The 24,687-nt window shown below is 47.9% G+C and overlaps 2 protein-coding genes across 4 annotated transcripts; one reads left to right on the top strand and one right to left on the bottom strand.

Moving 5' to 3' along the window:
• Window position 1: 1 nt before the first annotated feature.
• KLHL21 (kelch like family member 21) lies at window positions 2-11,844 on the top strand (the record flags this gene model as incomplete). The annotated part of the gene is made up of 4 exons (XM_019511534.1): window positions 2-152; window positions 2,227-2,632; window positions 7,856-7,928; window positions 8,627-11,844. Coding segments are annotated over 4 exons (924 nt in total), but the record flags the coding sequence as incomplete, so codon positions are not given.
• Window positions 11,845-13,766: 1,922 nt separating this feature from the next.
• On the bottom strand, window positions 13,767-24,089 carry ZBTB48 (zinc finger and BTB domain containing 48). 3 transcript variants are annotated; one of them, XM_019511593.1, is made up of 11 exons: window positions 23,985-24,089; window positions 23,159-23,845; window positions 21,675-21,955; window positions 20,223-20,334; window positions 19,192-19,284; window positions 18,494-18,580; window positions 17,803-17,957; window positions 17,010-17,146; window positions 16,331-16,495; window positions 15,897-15,985; window positions 13,767-14,109 (listed from the first exon to the last, which is right to left on the bottom strand). In XM_019511593.1, the coding sequence occupies exons 2-11, from the start codon at window positions 23,840-23,842 to the stop codon at window positions 13,819-13,821; spliced, it is 2,094 nt and encodes a 697-aa protein (XP_019367138.1). In that variant the 5' UTR covers window positions 23,843-23,845; window positions 23,985-24,089; the 3' UTR covers window positions 13,767-13,818. The 3 variants fall into 3 exon arrangements, with proteins under 3 accessions (XP_019367138.1, XP_019367139.1, XP_019367140.1); XM_019511594.1 differs by lacking the exons at window positions 16,331-16,495; window positions 23,985-24,089 and having other exon boundaries at window positions 23,159-23,972; XM_019511595.1 differs by lacking the exons at window positions 15,897-15,985; window positions 23,985-24,089 and having other exon boundaries at window positions 13,986-14,109; window positions 23,159-23,974.
• Between the last annotated feature and the right edge of the window lie 598 nt (window positions 24,090-24,687).

Raw genomic sequence — 24,687 nt, forward strand, 5'->3', positions numbered from 1 at the left:
CATCGGCGGCTGCGACCGCGACTGCGACGAGCTGGTCACAGTTGACTGCTACAACCCACGTACGGGGCACTGGCGCTACCTGGCTGATTTCCCCGAGCACCTGGGCGGTGGTTACAGTATCGCGGCGCTGGGCAATGACATCTACGTGACCGGTAAGGGCACGGGTAGGGGCGCCTGGAGACATGCGGAGCCCCTTGTGCTTTGGCCCTGGCTATGCTGGTGGCCTCAGGGTAGGGAAGCCTGAGCTCCTGCTGCCACGTTGGGAGGGGTGGGGGGAGGAGTGACTCCTTGGCCCCTGGGCAGGCAGCAGAGCATCTTTCACAATGAAGATGCATCCCAGCTCTGGTCTCCAGGCAGGGCGAAAGGGCTCTGCGTGGTGCTGCTCTGCAGCAGGGCGGGGAGGGGGCAATGCTGAATGGGGTTTCTCTGCTCACCCTTGGTTGCTGCCACCCCTATGGACTGATTGTTAAGGATTAGGGATGGACCTGAAGGCTGCAGCTGGGCAGGGAGGCAAGCAGGCAGGGCCTGTCGCTGTGCAGCTTAGGTGAGCAGGGTGAAGAATTAGAGCTTCTGAACATGGTGCCTGTGGGGTTTGGGCCTGCATTTTGGAAGACTTAAACATGGACAGAAGTAGAGAGGCAGTTTGCCCAGGGTGTAGTTTGCCCTGTTAGCAAGAGCTCTACATTGACAGAAGCAGAAAAGGTTTGAAATTGTCATGGAAATAATTTGGGACCTTCCTGCAGCCATGACATTTGGGAGCAGGACGTATCTCATTCTTTGTAGATGTATCATGGCCTGACTGTGAGTCTCTGTTTTGAAATGGGGACTTCCGCCTCCTGCAGTTATGCTTGTTTAGAGATGGATTTAGTAGCTGATCTCAGACTGGAAACTAATTTGTAATGACTAATACTTTCGAGTATGTAGTTGGTTGTCACAGGCTCTGCACTGGGGTAACTTTTCCAACTCCTGGCTTAAGACTGCAGGGCAGAGTTCACTTTCAGAAGGTTGTAAAATTCCTGCTGAGGAGGCTGAGGCTGAACCTAGAGACATGTAAATAACTGTACAGCATGAAAACCCTGCACGCTTGGGCCAGCAGCTTACCGGGCAGTCTTCCCGTGCTTGAGCCCTCAGTAGCATTGAGAGCCATTGAGCTGGGCACAGCTGTGTCAGGGTGCTGAAGAACAAGAGCCAAAGTGCTATTTTTAGTTTCCTGATTTGTCAGGGGGACAATATTCTTTTTTTAACATATATTAAACAACCTAAAATTTGGTTATCTTAGTAAAAGTGGTTTGTGCTAACAAATTATGCTTGAATGATACCAATTTAATGAACATGGCAACACCTACCACTACCTAGGGTGGATGCAGTGGATATATAACCAGAATAACGTATACTAATATAAGGCACTTTTTACTGGTATAACTGCATCTACACTGAAAACATTTATCAGTATAATTATATGTTGGGGTGCCTTTTTTAATAAACTTATACCATTAGAGGTTTTAAGCGAACAAACAGGTCTTTAGTCTGATATATATAAATGGCTAACAAAAAGCCTGGCTATGATTTAATGATGATGGCATGAGTGCAGTGTTGAACTGAAATGCCTGTATTTTTTCTGATGCAACTGTGTTAAATCTCTGCTTATAGTTTTAAAAGAGCAGCTTAAGATGGATTGGCCTAGAATTTGTGATACTCAGCCTTCTGCCACCAATCCAATCCTGAGACTGCCAACTTCTGTCAAGAGTCCTGTACTTGCAGGCAGGGTCTCTTGTCATTGAAGATGCTCAGATTGTGTGTTAATTTCAATTTTCCATTGCTCAGAGAACAGGGGATGCTAAAAGAAAGCTTAAAGATAATGGTTATATTAGAAGCAGTAATTAAGTGAAGTCATGTTCTTGGATTGTTCTTTGGTTGTTGGAGGTTGGATACCAAGTTTTGCTCCTTGGAAATTTTCAAGCAAATTTAAGATTAGGTGGCATGGTTAGCTTTAAAATTGTCATGAGGTAATGCCCATGTTTTTCCCCCTCTTCCCCTACTGTGCCAAAAATTTAAGTAATAAGGCAGATAAGGGGGAAAGCCTCCAACCTAGTTACACTCTTCAAAATAGTAATTTTTTTAACTACATAAATAGATCTGTTTTGGAAGAACCTCTCTTCTCTGTTTCCTTCCCAGACAGTTAATGCCTTGTGAAATATTTATCCTGAAATGTGCTTTCTTCTATAGGAGGATCAGATGGGTCAAGACTCTATGACTGTGTCTGGAGATACAACTCCAGTGTGAATGAGTGGACAGAAGTTTCTCCAATGTTGAAAGCAAGAGAATACCACAGCTCAACAGTCCTGGATGGACTGTTGTATGTGATAGCCTCAGATAGCACAGAACGTTATGACCACTCCATAGATGCCTGGGAGGCTTTGCAACCCATGATGTACCCAATGGACAACTGCTCCACCACTTCTTGTCGTGGCAAGCTCTTTGCCATCGGCTCTCTAGCAGGCAAAGAATCAATGATTATGCAATGCTATGACCCTGAAACTGACCTTTGGTCTCTAGTGAATTGTGGACAACTGCCTCCATGGTCATTTGCACCAAAAACTGTCACTCTTAATGGGCTCATGTATTTTATAAGGTAAGTGATGACTTTTTCCCCTTGAGATAAACTGCTTTGTTGGAGAAAATGTCATTGCTGTGCCTAGCTGTATTTAGAAATAAAGACATGGGGTGCACCGATAAAGATTTTTGGGCTCATACCAATAGCCGATTTTTAATGAGCCATATCGTCCAATGCTGATCCGATTGCCACTATGTGGCCCAGCAGCTTGGAGACCAGCGTCCAGCTGGTAAGTCTGTTGTGGGGCAAGGGGGGATGGAAGGGGAGAGGGGCAAATCGAGGCCCCCACAGCGAGGGAGGGAATGGGGCTGGGTGTTGCCCAGCTAGGGCAGGGTGCAGAATGGAGCAGTGGTTTCTCTGGGGGCAGAGGGGGGCGCAGGGAGGGAGAGGGGCGGCTTCCACTGCTACACACACCAGGAGGAAATGGGGGGAGGGGTGCCCCCTGGATCTCTGTGCAGGGTGAAGGTGGGCTGCCGCTGTGTGCTGGGGCCAATGCCAGGTTCTTCCTGGCTGGGGGCAGGGCTGGGCTGCGCTTGGAGTGACTGGTGGTGCCACTGGGAGGGGGAATACAAGGGGCTACAGTGAATTTTGGGGTGGCTGTAGCCTCCCCTGTTACCCCCTTCCCAACACCAACACTGCCCACCCTGAGCACAGCCCCAGCCCAGCTCCCATGCTGGGAAGAACCTGGTGCTGCCCCAACCCCCAGTGGCAACTTGCCCTCGCGCCACCCACAGATCCGGGGGCACATACTCCCATTCCCTCCTGGGGTGTGCGTAGCAGAGAAAGCCAACCCACTGCCGTGCACATCACAAACGTGCTGCTCACAGCTTTGTCCCATGCCCTGCCCTGGCTGTGCAGCGCCTACCCCTGCCCCAGCCCCACTCCCTTCCTCACTGCAGGGCCTCGATCTGATCTGCCCCTTCTCCCACAACAGACTTATCAGTTGGATGCTAGTCTCCAAGCTGCAGGGCTGCTTCTGGCCGCCTGTGTGCTGCACTGTGTGCATGCACGGGGCGTTTATCGGCGACGTTATTGGCTACATCACCCAAAAAAAGCCAGTTGCTGATAACATCAATTTTCCTTATGTCAGTGCTGATACAATATGGGACCAATGTATCGGTGTGCTTCTAATAAAGACTACTGACTTGACTTTTCTTCTGGTAACTCTTCTGTGTCCTAACAAAGCTACTGCATAACTCATAGCTCTCGCAATTTAACCTCAAAGACGGACATTAATATAGTGTACAATGGTCTAAAATAAATCCACCAGTTGGAAAACGGGGTCCGGGCTACAGATCTGGTTGAAATCAATTACACTTTTTTTTTAATGGATTCTTCAGTTTTGTTTTTGTTTAGTGCTTGTCATTATGATGCATGTTCATGCACACCACACACACTTTCAGGAAGTCCAGGAAAATAGTAGGTGGGACAGCTGGGTAGTCTATATGAGCAGAAATAAGAGAACATGAAATAAAATGACTTGCTTACTATTTTTAAGCATCCATTAAAACCAGCATTTACTTACTGTCTAGAATTGCCCTAATAGTTAAAACACTTAAGTTATTCCATAATTAAAAATAACTGAAAGGCTTGCAATCTCTGAAGCATATGCGAAGGCAGGATGTTAGATGATATGAGCAAATGTATCTTGGAAACAGCGTCTAGAAGTTGTTCCTATTGCCTCTGGGGCTTGCTTATAGCAGCAAGTTGTATCCATAGCATTTATGTGCTGTGTTGGGGTTTGTTCTTGATCATCCTAACATCTTTGCTCCAAGCACCTGTTCACTGTTATTGCTTTAATGTTTTTAGCTTTTAGCTAATACTGTAAAGGTTTTCATCATCAGATTACTCCACTGTTATGCTTGCTGAGCCAATTGGACTTGTTGTTTTCAACAGGCTGTTAGCTCAAGGGTCAGAATTTTGAAGAGAGAGTGGTTGACTGTCCCTGGGTGTATCTGCAAGCGTTGATAAGATTACCTGATCCAGCAAAGGACAGAATTGCCCCTGCTCCCCCAAACCACCTGGTTTCCTTGTGCTGTAGATAGTTTGTTTACCTCTTGTATTTACACGGACAGTCACAAAACATTAGGTTTGTATTCACAGGATAAAGAAGGACACAGTTATTCAAGATGCTAACTTCTAGTTATTTTTAAGTGACTGATTTATGACCAGCGTTAGTGACGCTGGTCACAACTATAAATAGCTTCATGGCAAAGCAGGGGGGCTTCAGTTACTCCCTTATTAGAAACTGTCTTGAGATGGGAAAGAATGTCCTGTCCTTACTCAAGATAGTATCTGGAATCACATGTTAGATTCTTGTTCCTGGTCTCTCTTCCAGCCATGTCTGTTTTCTCTTTCATTCTTGGAAGTATTTGTCTCCCAAACTGCTTTTTAATATACTAAATCTTAGAGGCAGCAAAAGTGCTTCTTGGTAGAGATGGCTTGACAGCAGTGTCCCTCTTTGAAAAGCTATATTGCCCTGACCTGGTTCTTTGCATATCCTTGTGTCAGCAAAGCACATTTGTGTCACAAACACCCCTCACCTGTTGCTGTCACAAGTCTGCCTCATGCCTGGAATGAGTCAAAGAAGCCTTGTGGGATTATACTGCTGCTGCTAGTTATTCTATTACAGGCCTCTTGTCCTTCCTTTATTTCCCTCACTCCATCTAAACTTGGTACTGGTTGAAGTTCCAACCCAGCAGGGATACTTCTAGTGGTAACTTACGGTGAAGAGAGTTTGAATCACCCCAGGACACAGTTGGATTCCTGCAAGATTCTTAGGCACTTGTTATTTTGCAAAATGAAGATCTTCGGGAAGCAAGTACAGATTATGAAAATGAATAGTTGTTTACAAACATGTTTTCAGATTGGATTGTGAAAAACCAAGCATGCCAAAACTTCTCAGGGTTACTCTTACAGGTTTCCCTCAATTTATGCAGATTCCATATATGCAAATTTGCTTTTATGCTGTCACCTTTTTTCTACCCAAAATTCCTTATATGTATAGTAAATTCACTCTTATGCGATTAGGGCTCTGTTTCTCCTCACTCACCCCAGCCCCTAGGCTGCACCATGCCATGGTGCAGGCAGGTGGTGTTGGCTGCTCCCTGGGTCTGCTGCAGCAGCTGGGGTAAGTGGGGAGTAGCAGAGAACCTCTAGCAGAGCTCCTTAGTTTAGAATCTTGGGGACTCAAGAAGTGAGAGCTAAATAGGGTGATGTGTAATTATTCAATTTTTGTGAGCATCTTCCTTCCTCCATACATGCCTTTGCTGTCAGATTAGGGTAGGAAGGGAAGGTTTCTGCATAGCTTCAGGGCACAGTGCAGCCCAGCGGCTGCAGGCAGTTAGCATTAGCTGCTCCTGCAGGGACTGGGGTGAGTGGGAAGAAGCAGAGGCCCTGGGCTGCAGCAGGCAGCAAAGTGGCAGGAACTGTGAGTGGGTGTGGGGGCAGGGCTGTGGGATGGGAGGGTGCAGCTGTTGCTGCTACGCATCCCCCAGGAGGGCTGCAGGCTGGGGGGCCTGTGCCAGGCTCTTCCTGGGGTTGGGGGGCAGGAGCAGGCTCCCAAATCTGCACGGAACAACAGCAGGCTGCCGCAACAGGCTGGGGCTGCTGGCACCACTGGGCTCTTCCTGGTGCTCCATGCAGGTGGTGGCAGCACTGGGAGGGGGGCTGCTGCCACCCCAAAATTTGCCCTAGTCCTCGCAACCTGCCCGCCGAGCTCTGGGGAGAGCCTACTGGTGCCCCCCCACCCCATGCCCCCAGAAGAGCCCAGTGCAGCTCCCCAGCCCACAGCCCTTCCAGGGGGCACGTAGCAGCAAGAGCCATGCCCCCCTGCACCCACTCACAGTTCCTGGTGTTTTGCTGCCTGCTGCAACCCCAGGGGCTGCCAACAAGCTGTGCTGCACCCCTCCCCCTGCCCCTTCCCTAGTCTTGCTCCCTCCCTCCCTCACTGCCATGGAAATGTATCCCTATCTGTTACATTATAAAGTGGGTTCTCTTTATCCAAATTCAATTTATCTGCTGTTCTCTGGGAATGCGTGTACTGCATAAATCAAGGGAACCTGTATATGAATTGTGCGTGCACCAAGACTGAGTAGCAGTTGGGCAATTGTACAAACAGGGATGCTGCAACATGGTATGGATGATCTGAGTTCATTCTGTTTGTCTCTTGATTACTGCTCTCAACATGCAACTGGCTGGCTTAGATGGGTAACCTTTTAAACGTCACATGACAAAATACTTATTAAAGAGCATGCAGCTTTGACTTGGGAAAAGCAGGAAAATGGTCTCCAGGCTCTTTGTACCACTTCATTAGTACCGAATCTGGAGGAGACTTAGTATAACAATGTAGCCTAGATGTAGCATAGAAGTCATTGCTGGCCCTTTTTCACTTGTTCCTGGTCTCTACATATTTATTTTCCTGGGCTGGCCATGATGCTGCCTTACAAAAAACAGATGCTTGGAGCTAAGGTGTGCATCAAGCCCCACATCCCCTTGCAGGTGGCATTTTCTCAACTTGCATGTGGATTTGTGAATGCAACTCTGGAAGCAAAAAAGTAAATGTAGCATTTCAGACTGGTTGAGATGGATTTATTACAGGAGTTGGCAACATATGGCCCATGGCTGGATCCAACCCACTAGCAGACTGGATCTGGCCCATGGCTACCCTCGCAGCATTACACATAAGGCAGTGCCCCACCCGCTTGTGCTGGGGTAGCCTGTGCCAGGCTCCTGCTGGCACCCACAGCCTGGCCCTGGCCAGCACATAGCTTTTGGTAGGGCTGTTTCCAATGCGACTGTGGCCAGGTGCTGCTCTGCTCAACACCTATCCAGTGGCAGCTTCTGCACCTGATCTTGCCCCTGCTTATGTAAAAGGAAGCTCCCTTCCCTCACCCATGGCAGGCCCCTGGGACCTAGCATCCGGGCAGCCCCCCTCCCACACACATGCCCTTCCTACACCCCCCCAGAGCTGTCACCATCCTGTGACTTGGCCCCATGATGTCAGTCTTGCCCACCCCTCCTGCTCCTGAACACTGCTCCCCACCTGCCCACAGCCCCATAGGGAGTTTTGGTGTGTTGCTGGGGGAGGGGGAGGGGTGTTGACCCAGCCTGCAACAGCGTATCAAAGCTCCTCATATGGCCCTTGAGCCCAAATAATTGCCTACCCCTGTTTTATCAGGTGCTTGATGAGGTGGAGAAGGTTTTAGATCTGACTACTAGTTTCCTTTTTTACTTCCACAGAGATGATTCCGCTGAAGTGGATGTTTATAATCCAGTGAAGAATGAATGGGACAAAATACCTCCCATGCTTCAGGTAGTGCACTAACAGGGAGTTCATTGTAAAAACTATTGGTAATGGTTGGAAATAATGTCCTTGATTTGGATTATGACCTTCTCAAGGCAAGGAATGACCATGTATATTCCACAAGGCACAAAGGAAATTCAGTGAATGGTAATGATATATTCCATTCTATTCCAAAGCTAGAAAAAGTCTGCTTCAGAGCATTTGCCATTCAGATAGCAAATGGAATTACTTAGCCAACCCAGGATAGTGCTGCAAAGTGGTGAAACAGTTTTTTGCTTTGTCTCATGATTCTTGAATCATAGTTTCCCTAGTGGAAGTTAATACTGTTTGGTTTTCAGCCAAGCTTGACCCTGGTCAGTTTTGCTGTGATATGCTGCCAGCACAATTATAAGCAGAGATCCTGGTTTTCTCTGATTTAAAAAACAAAACCAAAAACCCTATTTTTGGATTAAATATATATAATCCCAAAACAAGGGATTTTTTATCAGAGAAAACCAGGTTCCCTGATTATAAGTGAGGCTTAGAAACCTGTGGGTCAGACTCTCCAAGGTCAGAGTTTGGTAGGTCTAAATCACCTACTGGTGTCTATTACTATTGTGATTTCAGCAGTTATCAGGCCAACAGAGAAGTCAAATTAAGACTGTTGGCCAGATTTGATCCTGGGCTGTCTATCAAAATGGGCAAAACTCTTTTCTTTCTAATTCTAGGTTCATGTTGGGGGTAGTGTGGCCGTGCTTGGTGGGAAGCTCTACGTCTCTGGTGGCTACGATAACACATTTGAACTTTCGTATGTGTTGGAAGCTTATGATCCAGAAATTCGAACATGGAGTATAGTGGGCCGGCTTCCTGAACCCACCTTCTGGCACGGCAGTGTCAGTATATTCCGACAGTTCATGCCAGAAACTACCCAAGAGGATGATGGCATCACTCTGGATAATACCATTAACCTGAACAGGCAGCACCAGCATCTTCAGAATCAGAATCTGAATGAATTACGTTAGCTGTAGAACCTCTCGTTCCTGTGGCTTGAAGTGCATTCATTACAGATAACCAGTGTCATTTTGAGATGGGGCAGAAGCCAGCTGGTGCTTGGAGACTGAAACATACAGATTTGTAATTGCAAGTAGAGGAGTGAAAATCCTCAGAGATTAAAATGCTGCTGTAGAAACAGCTGGTAGAAAGTTAGAAGCCTCTTTGGGTGCAGTGTCCCTCAGCCCTTTCCTGCAAAGTGAGAAGGTTCAGTGTAACCCATGAACCAGCTCTGAGGCAAGCGCTGAAGAAAACAGGCATTTTAAATATCACTTGTAATTTAAGCACCATAGTCACTCTTTCAGGGTTGCATAACAGTTTGTGATTAGACACCTTTCACAAGGATCCTGCAGTCAGCATCTTTCCATTTGACACTTCACATTTGCCACCAGATTCCTTTCTTCTTAGTTTGTTCTCTGGAAGTAGACACAGAAGACAGACAGGACCAAAGTCCCTTAATGCCCCAGGCCCCTCCTGTTGGAAGGATGGGTCTAGCATGGTCTGCCCTGGGCCTGTCTCTGCACAGTGTTCTGGAAGAGGATGGACCCTCTCAAACCACATTGGCAAGAGAAGTTCCTTTCCACATACAAGAAAACACGAGGATTAACTACCTAGCCCTAAATATACTGCACCACCATAGCCTTTCATCACTGTTCAGGCTTTCACTCAGAACATACCATGTGGCAGTGGTGTGAAAAGCTCATGCAGGGTTGAATTAGTGGGATGTCACATTCCCTCCCCCCACCTTCAGTGTATGTGTAATTGACTTTAAAAAACCCACTTTTCAGTCCTTCAGTTACGTTTGTTGCTTTAAAATGCTTACACGTTTCCTGCCCCTTCCTAGGAGGACAGCTCTGTTTCTTTAGAAAAGTTTCACATTTTCCCCTCTGAGGCAGGCTGGCAGGTCACTTTGGGACTGGTAGTACGTTTCAGTCCTTTAGCAAAGAACCTCTTTTTTTGCATCCACACTGCGAGAAAGCTGCTGTTTGTATCAAACTGTTTAGCTCGCAGCTGAGCTTGGCAGAGAAGTTTCTGCAGCATGTTCTTGTGTCAAAGTGGGGTTATTTGCTATTTGTTCTTAATGCTAAGTGAGCTCTAAAGACTAACTTGACTCTTTCTTATCAAGCCCTAAGCACTTGTGCTGGACTGAACACTTGGGCCCTGGGCCATGAATGCTGTTAGAGGGAAAGGACATGTTCTCATGACTTAGCCACTTTAAGGAGATAGATCAGAATCTTATTCTTGGAGAGGAGGACTTAAAAGATGATAGGTAGAAAATATAGAAGAGCTTCCTGGGGACCCTACCATATTTCTGAGCATTTGGCAATGTATTGCACAGAATTGGATATGTAGATAAACAATATAATAAAGAACTGCTGAGGTAAATGATGATTTAAAAAAATGGAATCTGTGTGTTAAAAAGCCTGGGAGATTTTTTTGCAGTTTCATCACTGCCGTAGTTGCTGGCATTTGAGCAGTTGATAAATGCTAGCTGGGGGCCTTGTAAGTGTATCCACCATCCCAATTAATTCTGTGTAGGGTGCAGTGTTGCCTTTGCAAGTTCTGCTTTTCAACTTAAGTATGTAATATAATGAGTTTCATTTTATTTTCTATATTTGACCCAAACAAGCAAGTTTCATTAGAAGAGAAACTCCCTGCTTCATACCTGGTGGAACATCTCAGATAGTGCTCCTCTGAAACAACTTTCAGTTCAACAGTCAATGTGGCCCAGTCGAGCATCAGCAGGAATGAAGAAGTGGAGCAGTAGGTGAGATTGTAGCTATGGATTTTATCACTAAAGACTTTATGAACTGAAATTTTAACAACAGGCCATGAACCCAGATGTTCAGTCACAAAGCTTTTGGCTTCTTCATTTGGAAGATGCAGTTTCACAAAAAAACTGTTTTTTTTTCAAATATGTTGGTATGCAACAATGACTTCATTATGTACTTAGAGTGTTCCACATGTCCATAATATACAGGTTGGGCCATTCTTAAATTCTCACGTGTTCTTGCCAGTACCTTAAAGTTTGAGACAGGGTAATAGAGTAGTTACATGATGGCAGAGTTTAATCTGGCTCACCGTCAGCATGGAGCACAGATACTAAAAAGCATTTGATAAACGCATTAGGCATTAACTTCTATTTCATATTTCAGTTTCTGTGTCTGCATTGGGCTTTGTGCGCTGAGGGCTGAGAGTGAGATTGTCAGGTGGGCACTTCTACCTGTAGTAAAGAAGCTGTACAGGGTAACACTAGCAACTCTTGCCAATGCCCCAGCTGAGGAAAAGTGAACTAGTTGTCCTGCCTGACAAGTGAGAGAATGCCAGTCACTGGAGCATTTTGGTATCATAACCAGGATTTCAGTATGTCACTTTTTCTGGTAACTGCTATGAAATTTGGGGAGAGATGGATGTGCACACTGTTATTCTGCACCACAGGGGTGGGCAAGAGCCAAGTTAAACAAGCCTCAAGACAGGTCCTCTTCTACAGAGCACATGCAGCTGGAGTGGTAGGGAAAGAAATAGTAACTTGGTGGCTAATCTAGTGACAGTTAAAAACCTCTATTAAAGTCCATCTAAGTGTGGAACTATTGCTGCCTATAACTTGACTTGCATAGTAGAATGGTCAGGTATTTATGCCAAATTCTTAATATGTATAGTATGTCATACTGTAGTGCTTACTGCTGGACTTTGTGTCATGAAGCTCAGAACCAGCTAAATAACTATATGGATTTGTATTTATTTTTTGTAAATGCATTGTGTCCAAAATAAGTACAATTTAAATGCCATCCTTTGAAGCAAAGGCATTTTACATTGAAAGATTTTGTATTTTTATCCTTGTAGTTTTTTTCAACTTGAAACAATCAAGCTAAATAAAGCAGTTCAGTATTTTTTTCAGTTTTCACTGACTATGAACCTGTTTAGCTTGCCTCTGATGCTACATGACCCATAGCTGGTCAGAGGCATACTTTTTGACTAAATGGTCACTTTCAAGGCAGCCAATAAAGGGCAGACAGTAAAGAGTTGTCCTACTGCACCAGTATGGGAACCAACAGCCAAAGGTTCTGTTGCTGGTGTCCATTTATTGCTTATAAGAATACAAAAGGATTATTATTATAACGTATCCTCTTTGCTTTGCTTAGGCAGAAACTTTCATGTCTTATCACTGATGACCTCTTCATGCCAAACTGCCTTTCCATGGCTTGGGTAACAGGCTGAGAACTAGTAGCACTGCAGATATTGATTGTATTGCAGTCCTACTTCAAGTCAGTTGAGTATCTTGCTTACATTTTCTAAAAAGAGAGGGAAGTTTGTGAGGATTGGTATGCCCAAGATGCTGCCAAGTTATTGCTTAAGAAATTGTGGGTTGGATTTGTTTAGCATAGGTCCTGTATCTCTCCCCTGTTCTGGAATCTAAACAGCTGTAGCAAAACTTCAAGCAGTCCTGATAAGAGAAGGGTAAAAGGTGGTCACAGTACACTTGCCTCTTGTATCAGCAGCTTATTATTATTATTCTTGTTATTGACAGAAAAAAAATTACTTTAGTTGTAGCCATTCTGAATTCCCCTTTAAAGTGTTCTATGGTTGATGCACATCTAGCTCTTAGGCGAATCTTCTATTATTTTACATGTGAATACTTTAACAGCACGTGACCCATTCAGCACCGATATCACTCCAGCCATGTGTTCATAGGCACTGTAGCTTGCAGTGTTGAGCAAGTGGAAACCTTTCCTTTCCCCACTGAACATGGGTGTTTCCTTCCAGTGGATTCTACAAGGAGCAGGATGTCCCATCACTTTGTATCACTGCTAACATACTGCAGAGGACAAAGATTGGTAGACTGGTAAAGAAGGTGGGGAGGCAGATATTAGGTGAACGCTCAGTTCGTTTCAGTAGGACGAGAATGCCGTCTTGCACATTTTGTAGCATGGAAAGTTGATTGTGCTCTCATAATGAGATGTGCTGTGAAAAGCAATAACTCTGAAAAGGACCTAGGAAGTCATAGCAGACAAGCAACTCAACATGAACTCCATGCAGTATGGTAAGATTCTTGGATATATGAGCAGGGATAGGAAGATTTTATTTTTTGGTACAGCTATTCAAACACTGCATCCTGCTCTACTATACACATTTTCAAGAGGCTATGGAAGAGTTGAAGACAGAAGAGCTAACAATGACATGGTCTGCAGGAAAAGACTTTTAAGACAGCACAGGTAGGTGATAAATTAAAAGGGACTACCAGAGTGAGGAGCTATGGCAGTGGTCACCAACCCAGGGATCCTGATAGACAGGCAGATCCCAGAGCCTCTTTAGGTTGATCCTCGGCTAGGGGGACAGTTCAATTTGTGGGGGAGGGAAGGGGCGGGGGCCAGACTGAGGCCCCCATGTGGGAAGCAACTGACTATGTGGCCCAGCCAGGAGATGGGGATGGTAAGTGGGGCCCCAGCCTGGCCGCCCGTGCACTCCCCAACCTGTGCTTTCGACATGGTCATAGTTGCTGCCTATTCCCCGTGCCTATTTTAATAAGTGTACCCCTGGCAGCCCCATTTTTAATATGTACTCCGGGGGGTTGGTGGCAAGCAGCCGTACATGGGGGTGGCGAGTGGTGGCAGCGTGGTGTCTGTGAGGCCCTACTCTCTCCCTGGCCCTGCTCCTATAATCAACAGTGTGGGTTGGTGGTGCTCCATCCCCACCCACATGCCCCCTGGGACCTTTTGAAGTACCCCCAGTTGACAACCCCTGCTCTAGGTAGTTGGTGTTTTTAAGTGTGATATTGAGGTTCTGAGAGCCCAGACTCTACGATACACTTAGCATGCAGTCAGTCCAACCTAATGCTTTATTTTTTCTGGTTGGCATGGGGATACAAGTGTTATGTTTCACAGTCTTCAGGGATTGTAATTATAAGAGATTGTTCAATAACATCCGTGGTAGAGAAGTCCTCATCTGAGCACAGTCTCTGTACAGGAATCTCTTCAGCCAGGGAGCTGTGTGAAAGCGATTCCACAATGACTTCTGCAGATCCCACCTCCAGTTCTTGGGGTGCTTGCATTGCTACCACAACAGCTCTCTCATCCTCTATGATCAGGTTCCTCAGCTTTCTCTGGCGCGGATTGTAGTTTTCTACCCGGTCATGAATCTCCATATGGCGCCTCAAATGGGCCTTTGTAAGAAAAGCAGTGAGAGTCTGGCATTAGCCACCTTCCCCTTGCAGTTTGTTGAGCTAGGAAAAGAAAACCTCTAGTTGCTTGAAGATTTCCTACTAGATCTGGCAGTAAGCCAAGACAACCTGCTGCAGTGCCATTATGAGGCACGCAAGCAAGTACAAGTGTTAAAAACAGTGGAGCTGCTTCTTGGCAGAGTACAAGCAGCCAGCACACTCATGCAATTACAATGCTACATGTAGCTGAGCTAACTTGAGTATCTTTACAGCACTACTTGATGAGGGGCAGCCACGTATGAAGACCTGTCAGGTGATTTGCAGGGATCCAGGTTTTCTGTTTGTCATGGAAAAACACAGATTTTTCTCCTTAAAGGAGAAAAGCCACAAGTTTCCCCTTGCGGGCTGCCAGAATTCTGGTCTGCTTGGGACTGTGGGGAGCAGGGGGCACCAAATGGATGTGAGTGCACACACAAGCACATGGCAGCCAGGCAGCATGGTGGAGATCAGCTCCTGCAGCTCCCTCCAACTGATTCTATGGGGGCTGGAAGGAGAGAAAGGCCCCCACAGATTTCTGCACTTCAGCCAGACCAGCTCCAGGCAGAAGCTGCCTCTGCAGCCCAGCAGGTGGAATCCAGCATAAAAGGGAGCGCCGTGCCACCATGGCAAGCAAGATGAGGTGCTCTGTACAAACCCACCCAGCAGGGTGCACAACTCCACACTACCGCCATCACCATGCAGCCCTGACCGCACTCCTGGGCCAGGTCCCACCTGCTGAGCCACAGAGGCAGCTCCTGCCTGGAGTTGGTCTGGCTGGGCTGCAGCCCTGTCAGCCCCCTCCCTGCTGCCCTAACTGTTGTTTGTGTCCCCCACTGCCCCGCACCCTCCAAGTGTCACCTGTGCCCACACTTCCCCTTCCCCACACACCCACTCCATTCCCTACATGCTGGGGGGGCTGGGGCCGGGGGGTACTGGGTCAGGTGTGAGGGGCACCAGTAAGGCTGGGAGTGGGGGTGGTAGCAAGACTGTGGGCCAGGAGTGAGGAGCAACAGCAGGGGCAGGGCACCAGCATATCAGGGGCTGCTCAGCACCACAAAGCAGCAGAAGCAACAGCCGCAGCTAGACCAGCATCCCGGTGAGCAAAAGGGGCAGGGGGAGTTGATTTTCTATGATAAAATTCTAAGTATTTATATATTTTGGCATTTAATTTTGTTTTTTTATTTCATAATGATTGAGGCACTGGAAGGCTTCCAAATTGCTTTAAAATTGAAGATATCTCAATAAAACACTGTTCAAGTGATGTGTATATATAGAGAGAGAGATATAGAGCTATATATATATATATATATATATATATATATATATATATACACACACACACACACACATTCCAAAATCTGTGCTTTTCTATAATTGAAATCGAATGCCACTATATCTATATATCTTAGAAATTTTTTTTAGCAGAGAAACCAGGATCCCTGATTTCTTATCCTGTACAGCTACAGGACAAGGGCAGAAGACTGCTTTTTAGATTAGCTTTAACTTCAGAAACCTGCCCCCTGTTACTGCTCTCACTTAGCTTATCTGTGCAGTTGTTTGATTACATTTGGGTCCTTTTGAGGTGTTTGTCCTCTGACCAGGCCACTCCTCCTGCTCCCCTATGGTTTGTCAAGACTGGTTTTTTGAATGTTCAGATTCTGGCTAGCTCCAGAGAAGGGCTTCGTTGATGGGGTCAAGACCTGGGCTGCCTCAGGGCATACCTACTAATGGAATCAGAAAATCCCCCATACCTGTCGTGTGAACTTGTAGCCACATTCAGTGCATTCAAATTTCCTCACTCCTTTGTGTCTGCGAACATGGACACGCAACTGTTCAACAGCTAAGAAAAAGTCAGAAGCCAGATGTAATATACAGGGAAGGGCAGGCTGGTCTGAGCATTGCACAATCATGAGCCATGGACCCAAACCATGCTGTAAGTATTACCCTGGCAGGGAACAGCCTGCTAACACTGCTCTCCCATGATGTCAGAAAAAGAGATTTCTAGCAAAGAGCTGTGATGAAGCCTCTGTTTGCTGTGCCAGTCCATCCTAGTTTATCGCTATCTGGCTGCCCTAGTTCCCCACCAAGCAGCTGCACATTTGCCCCAACTTAATACAAAAAGCCTCAGGGCAAGTGGGGCCTCCAGACTCTTACATGGCTCTCAGTCCTGCTGGCACATGATTACCTTTGAAGGTTTTTCCACAGATCTGGCAGAAGTGGGGTCTCCCCTCCTGGTGCCTGCTGGCGACGTGCCTCAGCAAGGGCCCCTTCTCCGTGAACCTCTGGTCACAGAACTCACAGCTGAATGGGCGCTCACCTGTGTGTGTGCGGTTGTGCTTATCCAGGCTCGCTAACAAGAAGGACAGAGAAAGGTGGGGATGGCTCAGCTCTGGGCTGACATACTACCACACCAGTCCCCATCTCTCACAGGTTGGCTACCAGGTTCTCCCTTAGGTACCTGCTTCTTCCTTAGATTGGTTACAAGCAAATTTTGTATTGTGAGATCTTGCTTTTACAAGCAGCATTCCCAGCATGCTCTTTGGAGAGCTGGTCCTTCACAAGCAGCTACCACCCACCCTCGCTACTGCAAACCACTTCTTCCTGCTCTCACTCACAGTGCTTAGCTCCTGTTAGACTTTTCAGATTCTACTGCTGAGGCAGCATCACAGTCTCAGCACAGCCCAAACTGGGAAGTGCTAGAGCCAGGAAGAAACTCAGCAGGGTCTGAATCAAGTACCCTCTTCTGAAGGTCTCAGGTTATGAAAGTGCTAGGGGCAGGGTCCAAGCAGTAGCAGGACAAGCATCACATGGCTCTGCTCCTGAGAGCAGACTGAAAAGCAGCATGGCTGGGCCCCTCTGTGTACCTTGCGTGCGGAAGGTCTTCCCACAGAGGTGGCACTGGAAGGGCTTCTCCCCTGTGTGTGTGCGCAGGTGCATGTTGAGGTTGGCCTTCTGGGTGAAGGCATGATGGCAGAATTCACAGACGTAAGGGCGCTCATTCCTGGAAGCAGCAAGAATGTGGTAGGGTCCTGCCTGCAGAGCTCCCTGCTCAGGGAATATCCCTCCCCCATTCTCTGCCAGATGGGGCAGGGCCTTGGTGAGTGGTCAGCTTTCACAGCAGTTCCAAAGCTCCTCACTGGAACCTTATTTCAAACCTACACCAACCAGAGGCACTGATGGAGGTCCAGGAATGGCTACTAACATCCTCGCACAATCTCCTCTAGGCACAAGGAAGTGACCACAGCTTCTTCACCCACCCATGTTGTAGCTAGTTGTGATACCCCAAATATGGGACCGGAGATGAGGAGACCTGCTGGTGAGCACCAAGTCACAGCTAAGTGGCTTCCATAGTAGCCAAGGCCATTAAGGCAATGAGGGCCAAACAAGCTTTAGCTTTCAGGGGAGGGGCAGAGTCGCCTAAGTTTTGCAGAGATGGTTGTTGGCCATTCTCGGTATTACTCTACATGTCAAAGCACTCAAGTTAAAGAAAGCTGGCACTCACATTAGCCCCACCTAGTCTATCTCCCAGATGCTTCAAAATGACCCCCTCTAAGACCTTCCTTTGGGAAGCTCCAAGCCCTGCAGGGAAGGAAAATCTGACACAGCCCCAGGTGAAGGGAGTACCTATGTACAGGACTGCTGGGCCACTCTCCTTACCTGTGCTTTGCCTTGATGTGCATCTGCAGGCCATTGCGGCTCGAGGCCCTGTGCCCACACTCTTCACAGACAAACAGCTTCTCCCCACGGTGCTTGAATGCCTCATGCAAGCGCAGCTCTGTCCGTGACAGGAAGCACTTGGAGCAGGTGGAGCACTGCAAGGCCAAGGCAGAAGCTGGCCTTAGTTAGCCCTGCCACAAACTCCTCAAACCAGGAGGCAGTCCCAAGACATCCACTGGTAGGAAGAGTCCTTTAGCATGGAGCAGAAGCAGTCAGCCAAGTCACTGACAGCCCTGAGTGTGGTCTTATACAGAACATACTTGGTGCCAATGCAAAGCATGCCAGGAAAGGGAGCTATCCTTGAGCAACAAGGGAGGGTCCGCGGCACAGCCTGAACCCACCCTTGGCAATGTGCCTGTTAAGATGCAGCCATCCAACACAGAAATCCCATTTTCAGAGCCTCTGCTCTGTGGCCTGTTTGTCAAGATAAAGGTGTCACTTTAGTGTATGTTATTCCCAGGGGTTTATTCCCAGCAAGTCCTCAGAACTTATGGCACCCTTCTCTCTGCTGTACAGAGCCTTATTTTCCTGTTGCTCCCAGAATATTTGTCACTCCTCTGTTATGCAGTCTAGCACTGACATGGCCCCATGCCAGGTTCTCTCTCAAGGTCCACCCTGCTCTCCCCCTTACCGCATGTGGTTTTGGAGCACCATGTAACTTGATCATATGACTCTGCAGATCCTTTTTCTGCATGAATTGCTGGACACAGGAGGAGCACTGAAACACAGGAGGAAAAGTCAGCTTTTGGCCATTTCCAGAGCTGCTGTTACAGTAATTAAAGGAGCTTCTGGCCTCAGTAATGCAGAGCAGCCACAGGGACTCAGCCAAACAGGAAGAAGATAGAAGACAACTCTCCTCCAGAGGCCTCCAATACCGTAACATACTAGACTCCCAGCCCCAGGCATGCCCTAGACACTTGTATCTACCCTACAGCCTTCCTGCACAGTGCTGCATGCCCTCCCAGAAGGACCATCTCCCTTGCAGGGAGAGGACAGCAGTGAGGTATAGAGTCAATGGATTTGTGATATACAGAGATTAGGGTATCAGGACAAAGGCCCAGAATAAAAGATGGCTGCTATACCGGGACATGCACCCAATGAAAGCAAACCACCACAGAATAAAGGTGTGTGAGGCACTGCACTGCACTGCCCTGCTCTCAACTCCTGGAGCCAGTCTGGATTCCAGGAGTTAGTGTCATGATGGGCTGCGTGGGGGCAGTTCCTCCACCCCAGAATAGAAAGGCACATCTGCACAGCATGTCTCCCTTCCTTTCAGCAACAGAATCTACCAGCAACTCCCAGGAATGCTCAAGGGCACACTGTGCTGACCTTATATGGCATTTCCCCGGTGTGTGACACCATATGTAGCCGTAATTCCATTCGCCTCTTAAATATCTCTTGGCAGACCGAGCAAGTGAAAACCTGAAAGAGATAAGAGAGTAAGTAAATGAAATTGAGGTTAGGGCAGTTCTGACTATGGAGAGACAGGAAAGGAAGGACACAGATCAGGCTCAAGGGCAGACCATAAAGCCCTGGTAAAGGAACTGAATGCACATCCAAAAGCAGACCTGACTGTTTGGGTGCCTGGTGATTACATTGATTAGCATGTGACATATAAACATTAGGCTTCTTCACAGTGCACGGGACATCCTGGCACCGAATTCTAACAGCTAATCTGAAAACTCCAAGCTCAGCACAAGATTACGTGGTGACTACACACATCACACAACACAAAATGAGTATTAGGCCCAGGCCTGCCTAATACACCTTTCAACACAGACCTGAGCTGCAGCACACCATGCAGGAGGGGTGAAAATTGCATTTGTTTCAATAGTGGTGGTTGTTCCTGCTTTTAGCTGAAGGAAATAGTGATGGTGGCCCTCAGTCAAGTTAAGTATCCACCAAAATGGCAGAACTAACAGAACTTCACATAAGGAATGTAAATCAGGCTTATGATTGGTTTCCTAGTGAGGGGACCTTGGCTTTTCAGAGGGATTCTTTTCTCCCTCTTTCGTTCCACAACAGGAACCTACATAGAGGAACAGGGCATTTATTACACCTGTCAGCACATTAGGCAAATGCATGTAACATCCCCTTTTTATGAAAAGCCTCTGTAATCTGAACAGGGTCTTTTTTACCCTCTCTTGCCTTCAGCCTCTTACCATCTGACTAAGACACATTCTTAGCAGTCAGGATAAGACTTGCTCTGGCCAGGCAGCTCAGGTTATAACTCCAGGCAAGATATGAACAAAGCAGGTGGCTGGAAGCATGATAAATGTGAGTTACTACTTTAACAATGCCATAATGGCAGCCTCCTGCACCTCCCCTACAGAGGGTGGGCTGCTGGATCCTATAGGTACCTGCTCTGAGCGATTCATACAGTTTCTCGCTTCATGCTCCAGCAGATTCTCCTTCCTAAAATAGCATTTCCCACATTTGGCACATTCAAATGGCTTTTCTCCAGTGTGCTTCCTAAAAGGAATACAAAGAGCAGCTGTTAGGCCCCATCTGACAGCAGGGGGGTATTACCCATGATAGGCTTGGAAGCCACTCCCAGAGCAATCTTAAGTTACACTGAGAAAGTCTGCCCAATCCGCATTCAATGGCTTATGGTTATGAAAAGGCTTGTTATTTTTTAAAGGTAACTGAACATGCCTGGAGGCTAGAGGGGGTCCGTCACCCGTGGGCAATCATTGCAATATGCTTTAAAAAGTGGATTGTGAATTACTGTTTATCTCAAGATGGGGATGGAGACCAGGGGATGAAATGCGTTTTGAATTCATGCATCAAATATTTTCCCCAAACACATCAGCTAGGATATGAAAGCTGCCCTCACAGGCAGCTAGCTGTTTTGCTGATCCTGTGGTGTTTGAGAGACTCCTTTGTTTCAGAATGCTTTACCCTGACTCCTCCAGAATACAGCCATCTTCTGCTCCCTCACATATGCTGAACTGTTTAACCAAGGCCATGGCACTGAACTATGTTTGCATTTCAAAGAATAGATGCCCCATCTCTGCTGCTAGACGGCACTACATTGTATTTTGGCCTTAGTTGTCAGCTGTAAAATCCATGTCTCACTTGCCACTCAGAGCTAAGGGCTCTAGTCAGCTACTACAAGTACTTTTTCTTTTACGTGGTTGTGATAACTAGAGTTCAGAAGGCTCTACGCAGGAGTTTGCCCAATACCTTAACAGCTCTTGCCTGTATCTGCAGCCCACATGCTCACAAGCCATGACTTTGGGATCATAGATCTAAGACCTGTGAGAGCAGGACAAGTCTGAAACATGTTATTTATTCAAACACTTAGAACTATTCCAGAATTAAGTAAAAATCAGCTCCTTTCAGGGAGCTGTTCCTCCAATCCACATTCTCCACAAAGCCAAAAGTGGGGTGCAGTGCTTCAGCAAGCGCGTATAAGGTCATAGGTGAGTGCAAGGCTCTGTATGGAGGAACTGACCTCCCCTCCAGGCTGCCTAAAGACACAAAACATAACTCAAACCAACACTATAACCAGAGGGAAAGGCCCAAGCCCACTGCCTCCGCCCTTCTGGAGCCCCAGCACCAGCATGTTGAGGTTTTCACTCTGGAACTGCTTCCCATAGCTTAGGAAGACTCTAGCCTGTAGTGACTGCTCTTGAGGCTCAATTGCTTCAGACATGCTTACACTGACAAACTTAAGTTATGAAGCAAGTTCTGTAATGGACTCAAGGCATCCAGTTCCACAGCATGAACACTCAGCCATGCCAGAAACCTGCTGGAATATAGGTCCCTGACTGGGTAAAAGGTACAGGAATAAAAGTCAGAATGTTTACCTGTTGTGCACTTTTAGATAATATTTGCTGAGGAACGTTTTATGACATGTGGGGCATTCAACTGGCACAGATGTACCTTTTCTGTTCCCAGGAGTCCCAGCCTCTGACTGTTCAGTGTTCCCTGCAGTCTCAGAACTGCTTGGCTTTTTTGCCAAATTTGATTTCTTTTTGGTCCTCAAGTTCTTCTTCTTGGGAATGTAATCTTCATCCGTTTCCTTACGAACTACTCCATAATCTTCTGCCGTTACATCATCAGGATCTTGAACAATTTGTATTTCCCACTGTGACAGAACAGGGAGGCCATTACCTTAACTCACTGACACCTCACAGAGAACTGAAACAATGTCTACAGTGGTACAGCAATATACTATAAAAGCTGGAGCTTATGGGAAGTGCAAATATCTGACATCAAGAAACTTAAATATAATCAATGGGCTCAGCTGAACGTCTGATACTTCCCAAGAAACAAAGCCTGTCTGTACAGAGGTATTTAGCTTGTTCTGATGTTTTACGGTAGATACCCACCCCAGCTAAAAAGCACCACTTTCGCTGCACCTGTAGTTAGCAATCTGCCAAGTAATTTGATTTAAAAACTCAACCTGTCTTTGCTGTTCCCAAAGAATGAAATAATTCTGATTTTGCCATTTCCTGGAAGCTATCCTCATCTAAGTTTGCACCAGATACAAACTGTTATAGCCTGACCCACCCCATTTGTTTTGTTGGCCTCCTGCAGCAGGGATTCTCAAAGTGCCAATGTAAGCTTCACAAGGAGATATTTCTTCAAAGTTCACAACTTGAAAATTATTTAATGATATTTTATTATTTTAGAGGTGTCCCGTCTCTTCTTTTGTGGATATAAAACCTAAGAATTACAGGCTCTGAGGTTTTATTCCTGGAAATTAAAAAAGAATACCAATACAAAGAATACTTTGTGTGTCTGCAGAATCTTCATGTGTAGGACACTAAGTGGTTTACAAATGTAATTACTAACACCTCCATGCCTCTGGGGCATGGGCTAGCATAATACCCACTTTACAGAAGAGGAAAAAGTACTGCCTCTTTGCCAATGGCACATGACAGTTTAATTTCCCAAAGACTGAAAACAATTAGTCCAAGTAAGATCATCAGGCCCATATATGAATCTGGATAAAATTTAGCAGCCTGTGACACACAAGAAGTCAGACTGAATGGTCTCTTCTGCCCTTGAACCCTATGAGACCATGACCAGGGTGGACAGATTAAAAGACCTCCCCAGGGGTCTTGCTACAGTTCCGCAGCAGAGCCAGAAACAGAACTCCAACCTGAGTGCAAGCCCTGTGCTTTGGCCAGTCCCCCTCCTGTCTCGACACCTGCTGCATCTACAGGATTAGCAAGCACTAGTGTCATGCTTAGCTCTCAGGATCCACTCCCTCCCCACTTCAGCTTGAAGGCGTTATCTTTGCTGATCATAAGGAAATCCCAATAGGACATGCTCCACACGCCACCTTGTTACTGATGTCTCTGTCCTCGGTGCCTCCTCTTTTAGGCAGCCTTTTTAGTTCTTTACATTCTTGGGAGCTCTTTATTTCCCCTGAATTTGTTTTAACAGCCCTTTTAAGCCTTCGCTTAAGAAGAGAAGGGCTCTCACTTGGTCCTTGTGTTAGTTTGGCTCTTTGCATGCAGTGGCTAGGGCTGGCTTCACCAGCAGTAGGGGTTTTAGCCACTGCTTTGGCAGCTTCTTCTGCATCGGAGTCTGCGGCCTTTGAGTGGCCATTGACATCTTCCTTGGGAGCCGGCTCCTGTGGAGGCTGGCAGACCTGGGCACTGCCCTCACTGCGTTTTGGCCTGAAGCTCTGGCACAGTGCCACGGCCTCAGGGACGCAGAGCTCCTTGGCAGCCACCAACACCTTCTCCCGGTTCTCAGCCGTCAGCTCCAGATGCCCCGTGTAGAAAAAGTCCATCAGCAGGGCAAAGATCTCAGCGAAGCTCTCTGGAAGGATGATGCTGCTGGAGGGGCTGAAGCTGTAGAGGCTCTTGAAGAAGCAGCTGCAGCAGGCCAGGACGCTCCAGTGTGCCCTGAACACCAGGCCGCCCACGTCCAGGGTGGCGTCGCAGCACTGGCCCGTGGTGCGTTGCTTGTTCAGCTCCTGCAGGACGCGGATGCTATGCTGCACGAAAGAGCCGTCCATGACCTGCGGGGAGAGCGGGCACCAGTCACCGAGGGCAGTGGGCTGGGGCCTGCCCCATCTCCGGGCCGATCGCCCCCGGCCCAGGGCACCCCCGCTGCTGGGCTGCCCGGGGCCTGGCCCTGCCCGGCGCGCCCCGCCTCACCTCCGCCAGGCCCGGCCACCGGCAGGGGGCACCAGAGAGGCCCAGCGACGGAGCCGAGAGCAGCTACCAAGCCCGCCTCAGGCGCCCGGCCGCCGCCATCTTTGGGCCGCGCCGGATGTGACGGCGCGCAGGGAGGCGGGGCTTCCTTCTCAAAGGGCTAGGGCGGGCCCCGCAGTGTATGCTGGGGATAGGCTGGCCTGAAGCGGACGGCTTGTCGGGCGAGCGGTCGTAGCGCTCCATGCCGGGCCGCGGCGGCCTCGTGTCCGCTCGGGGAGGTGCCGCCGAGCTCCGCTGAAGCCACTGGGGCGCCCAGGTGTCGCGTTGCCCAACTGCAAGGAGGTGCTTACATCCGCGAGCGCGTGGGGCAAGCGGCCGGAGGGCTCCTGTCCTGGGAGACGCCCGGGCCCCTTCGGCGGGGAGCCGGCGCTCGTGGGCCCCCAGCGCCCTGTGGCCCGCGCGCGGCTCCTCTGAAACGCGGCTGTGGGCACGCACCTGTCCGTGTACACGCGAGCCTGGCCCTGCTTCTCTGCAGGCGGATCTACGTGTAGAGCCGACCGGGAGCGCCTCGGGCAGGTCCCCGGGGCGCTGGGAAGGAAGGAGTTGAGGAGGTGCGGTGAGCTCCACCATCTGCTCTTGTAACGGACACCAGCTAGGAAGGAAGAAAGCATGGCTTGGCAAGGGGAAGTGTAGCTCGGGGGGGGGG

Source organism: Gavialis gangeticus, unplaced genomic scaffold, assembly GCF_001723915.1.
Source record: "Gavialis gangeticus isolate Ggan-Ray unplaced genomic scaffold, GavGan_comp1, whole genome shotgun sequence".
NCBI classification, from domain to species: Eukaryota; Metazoa; Chordata; order Crocodylia; family Gavialidae; genus Gavialis; species Gavialis gangeticus.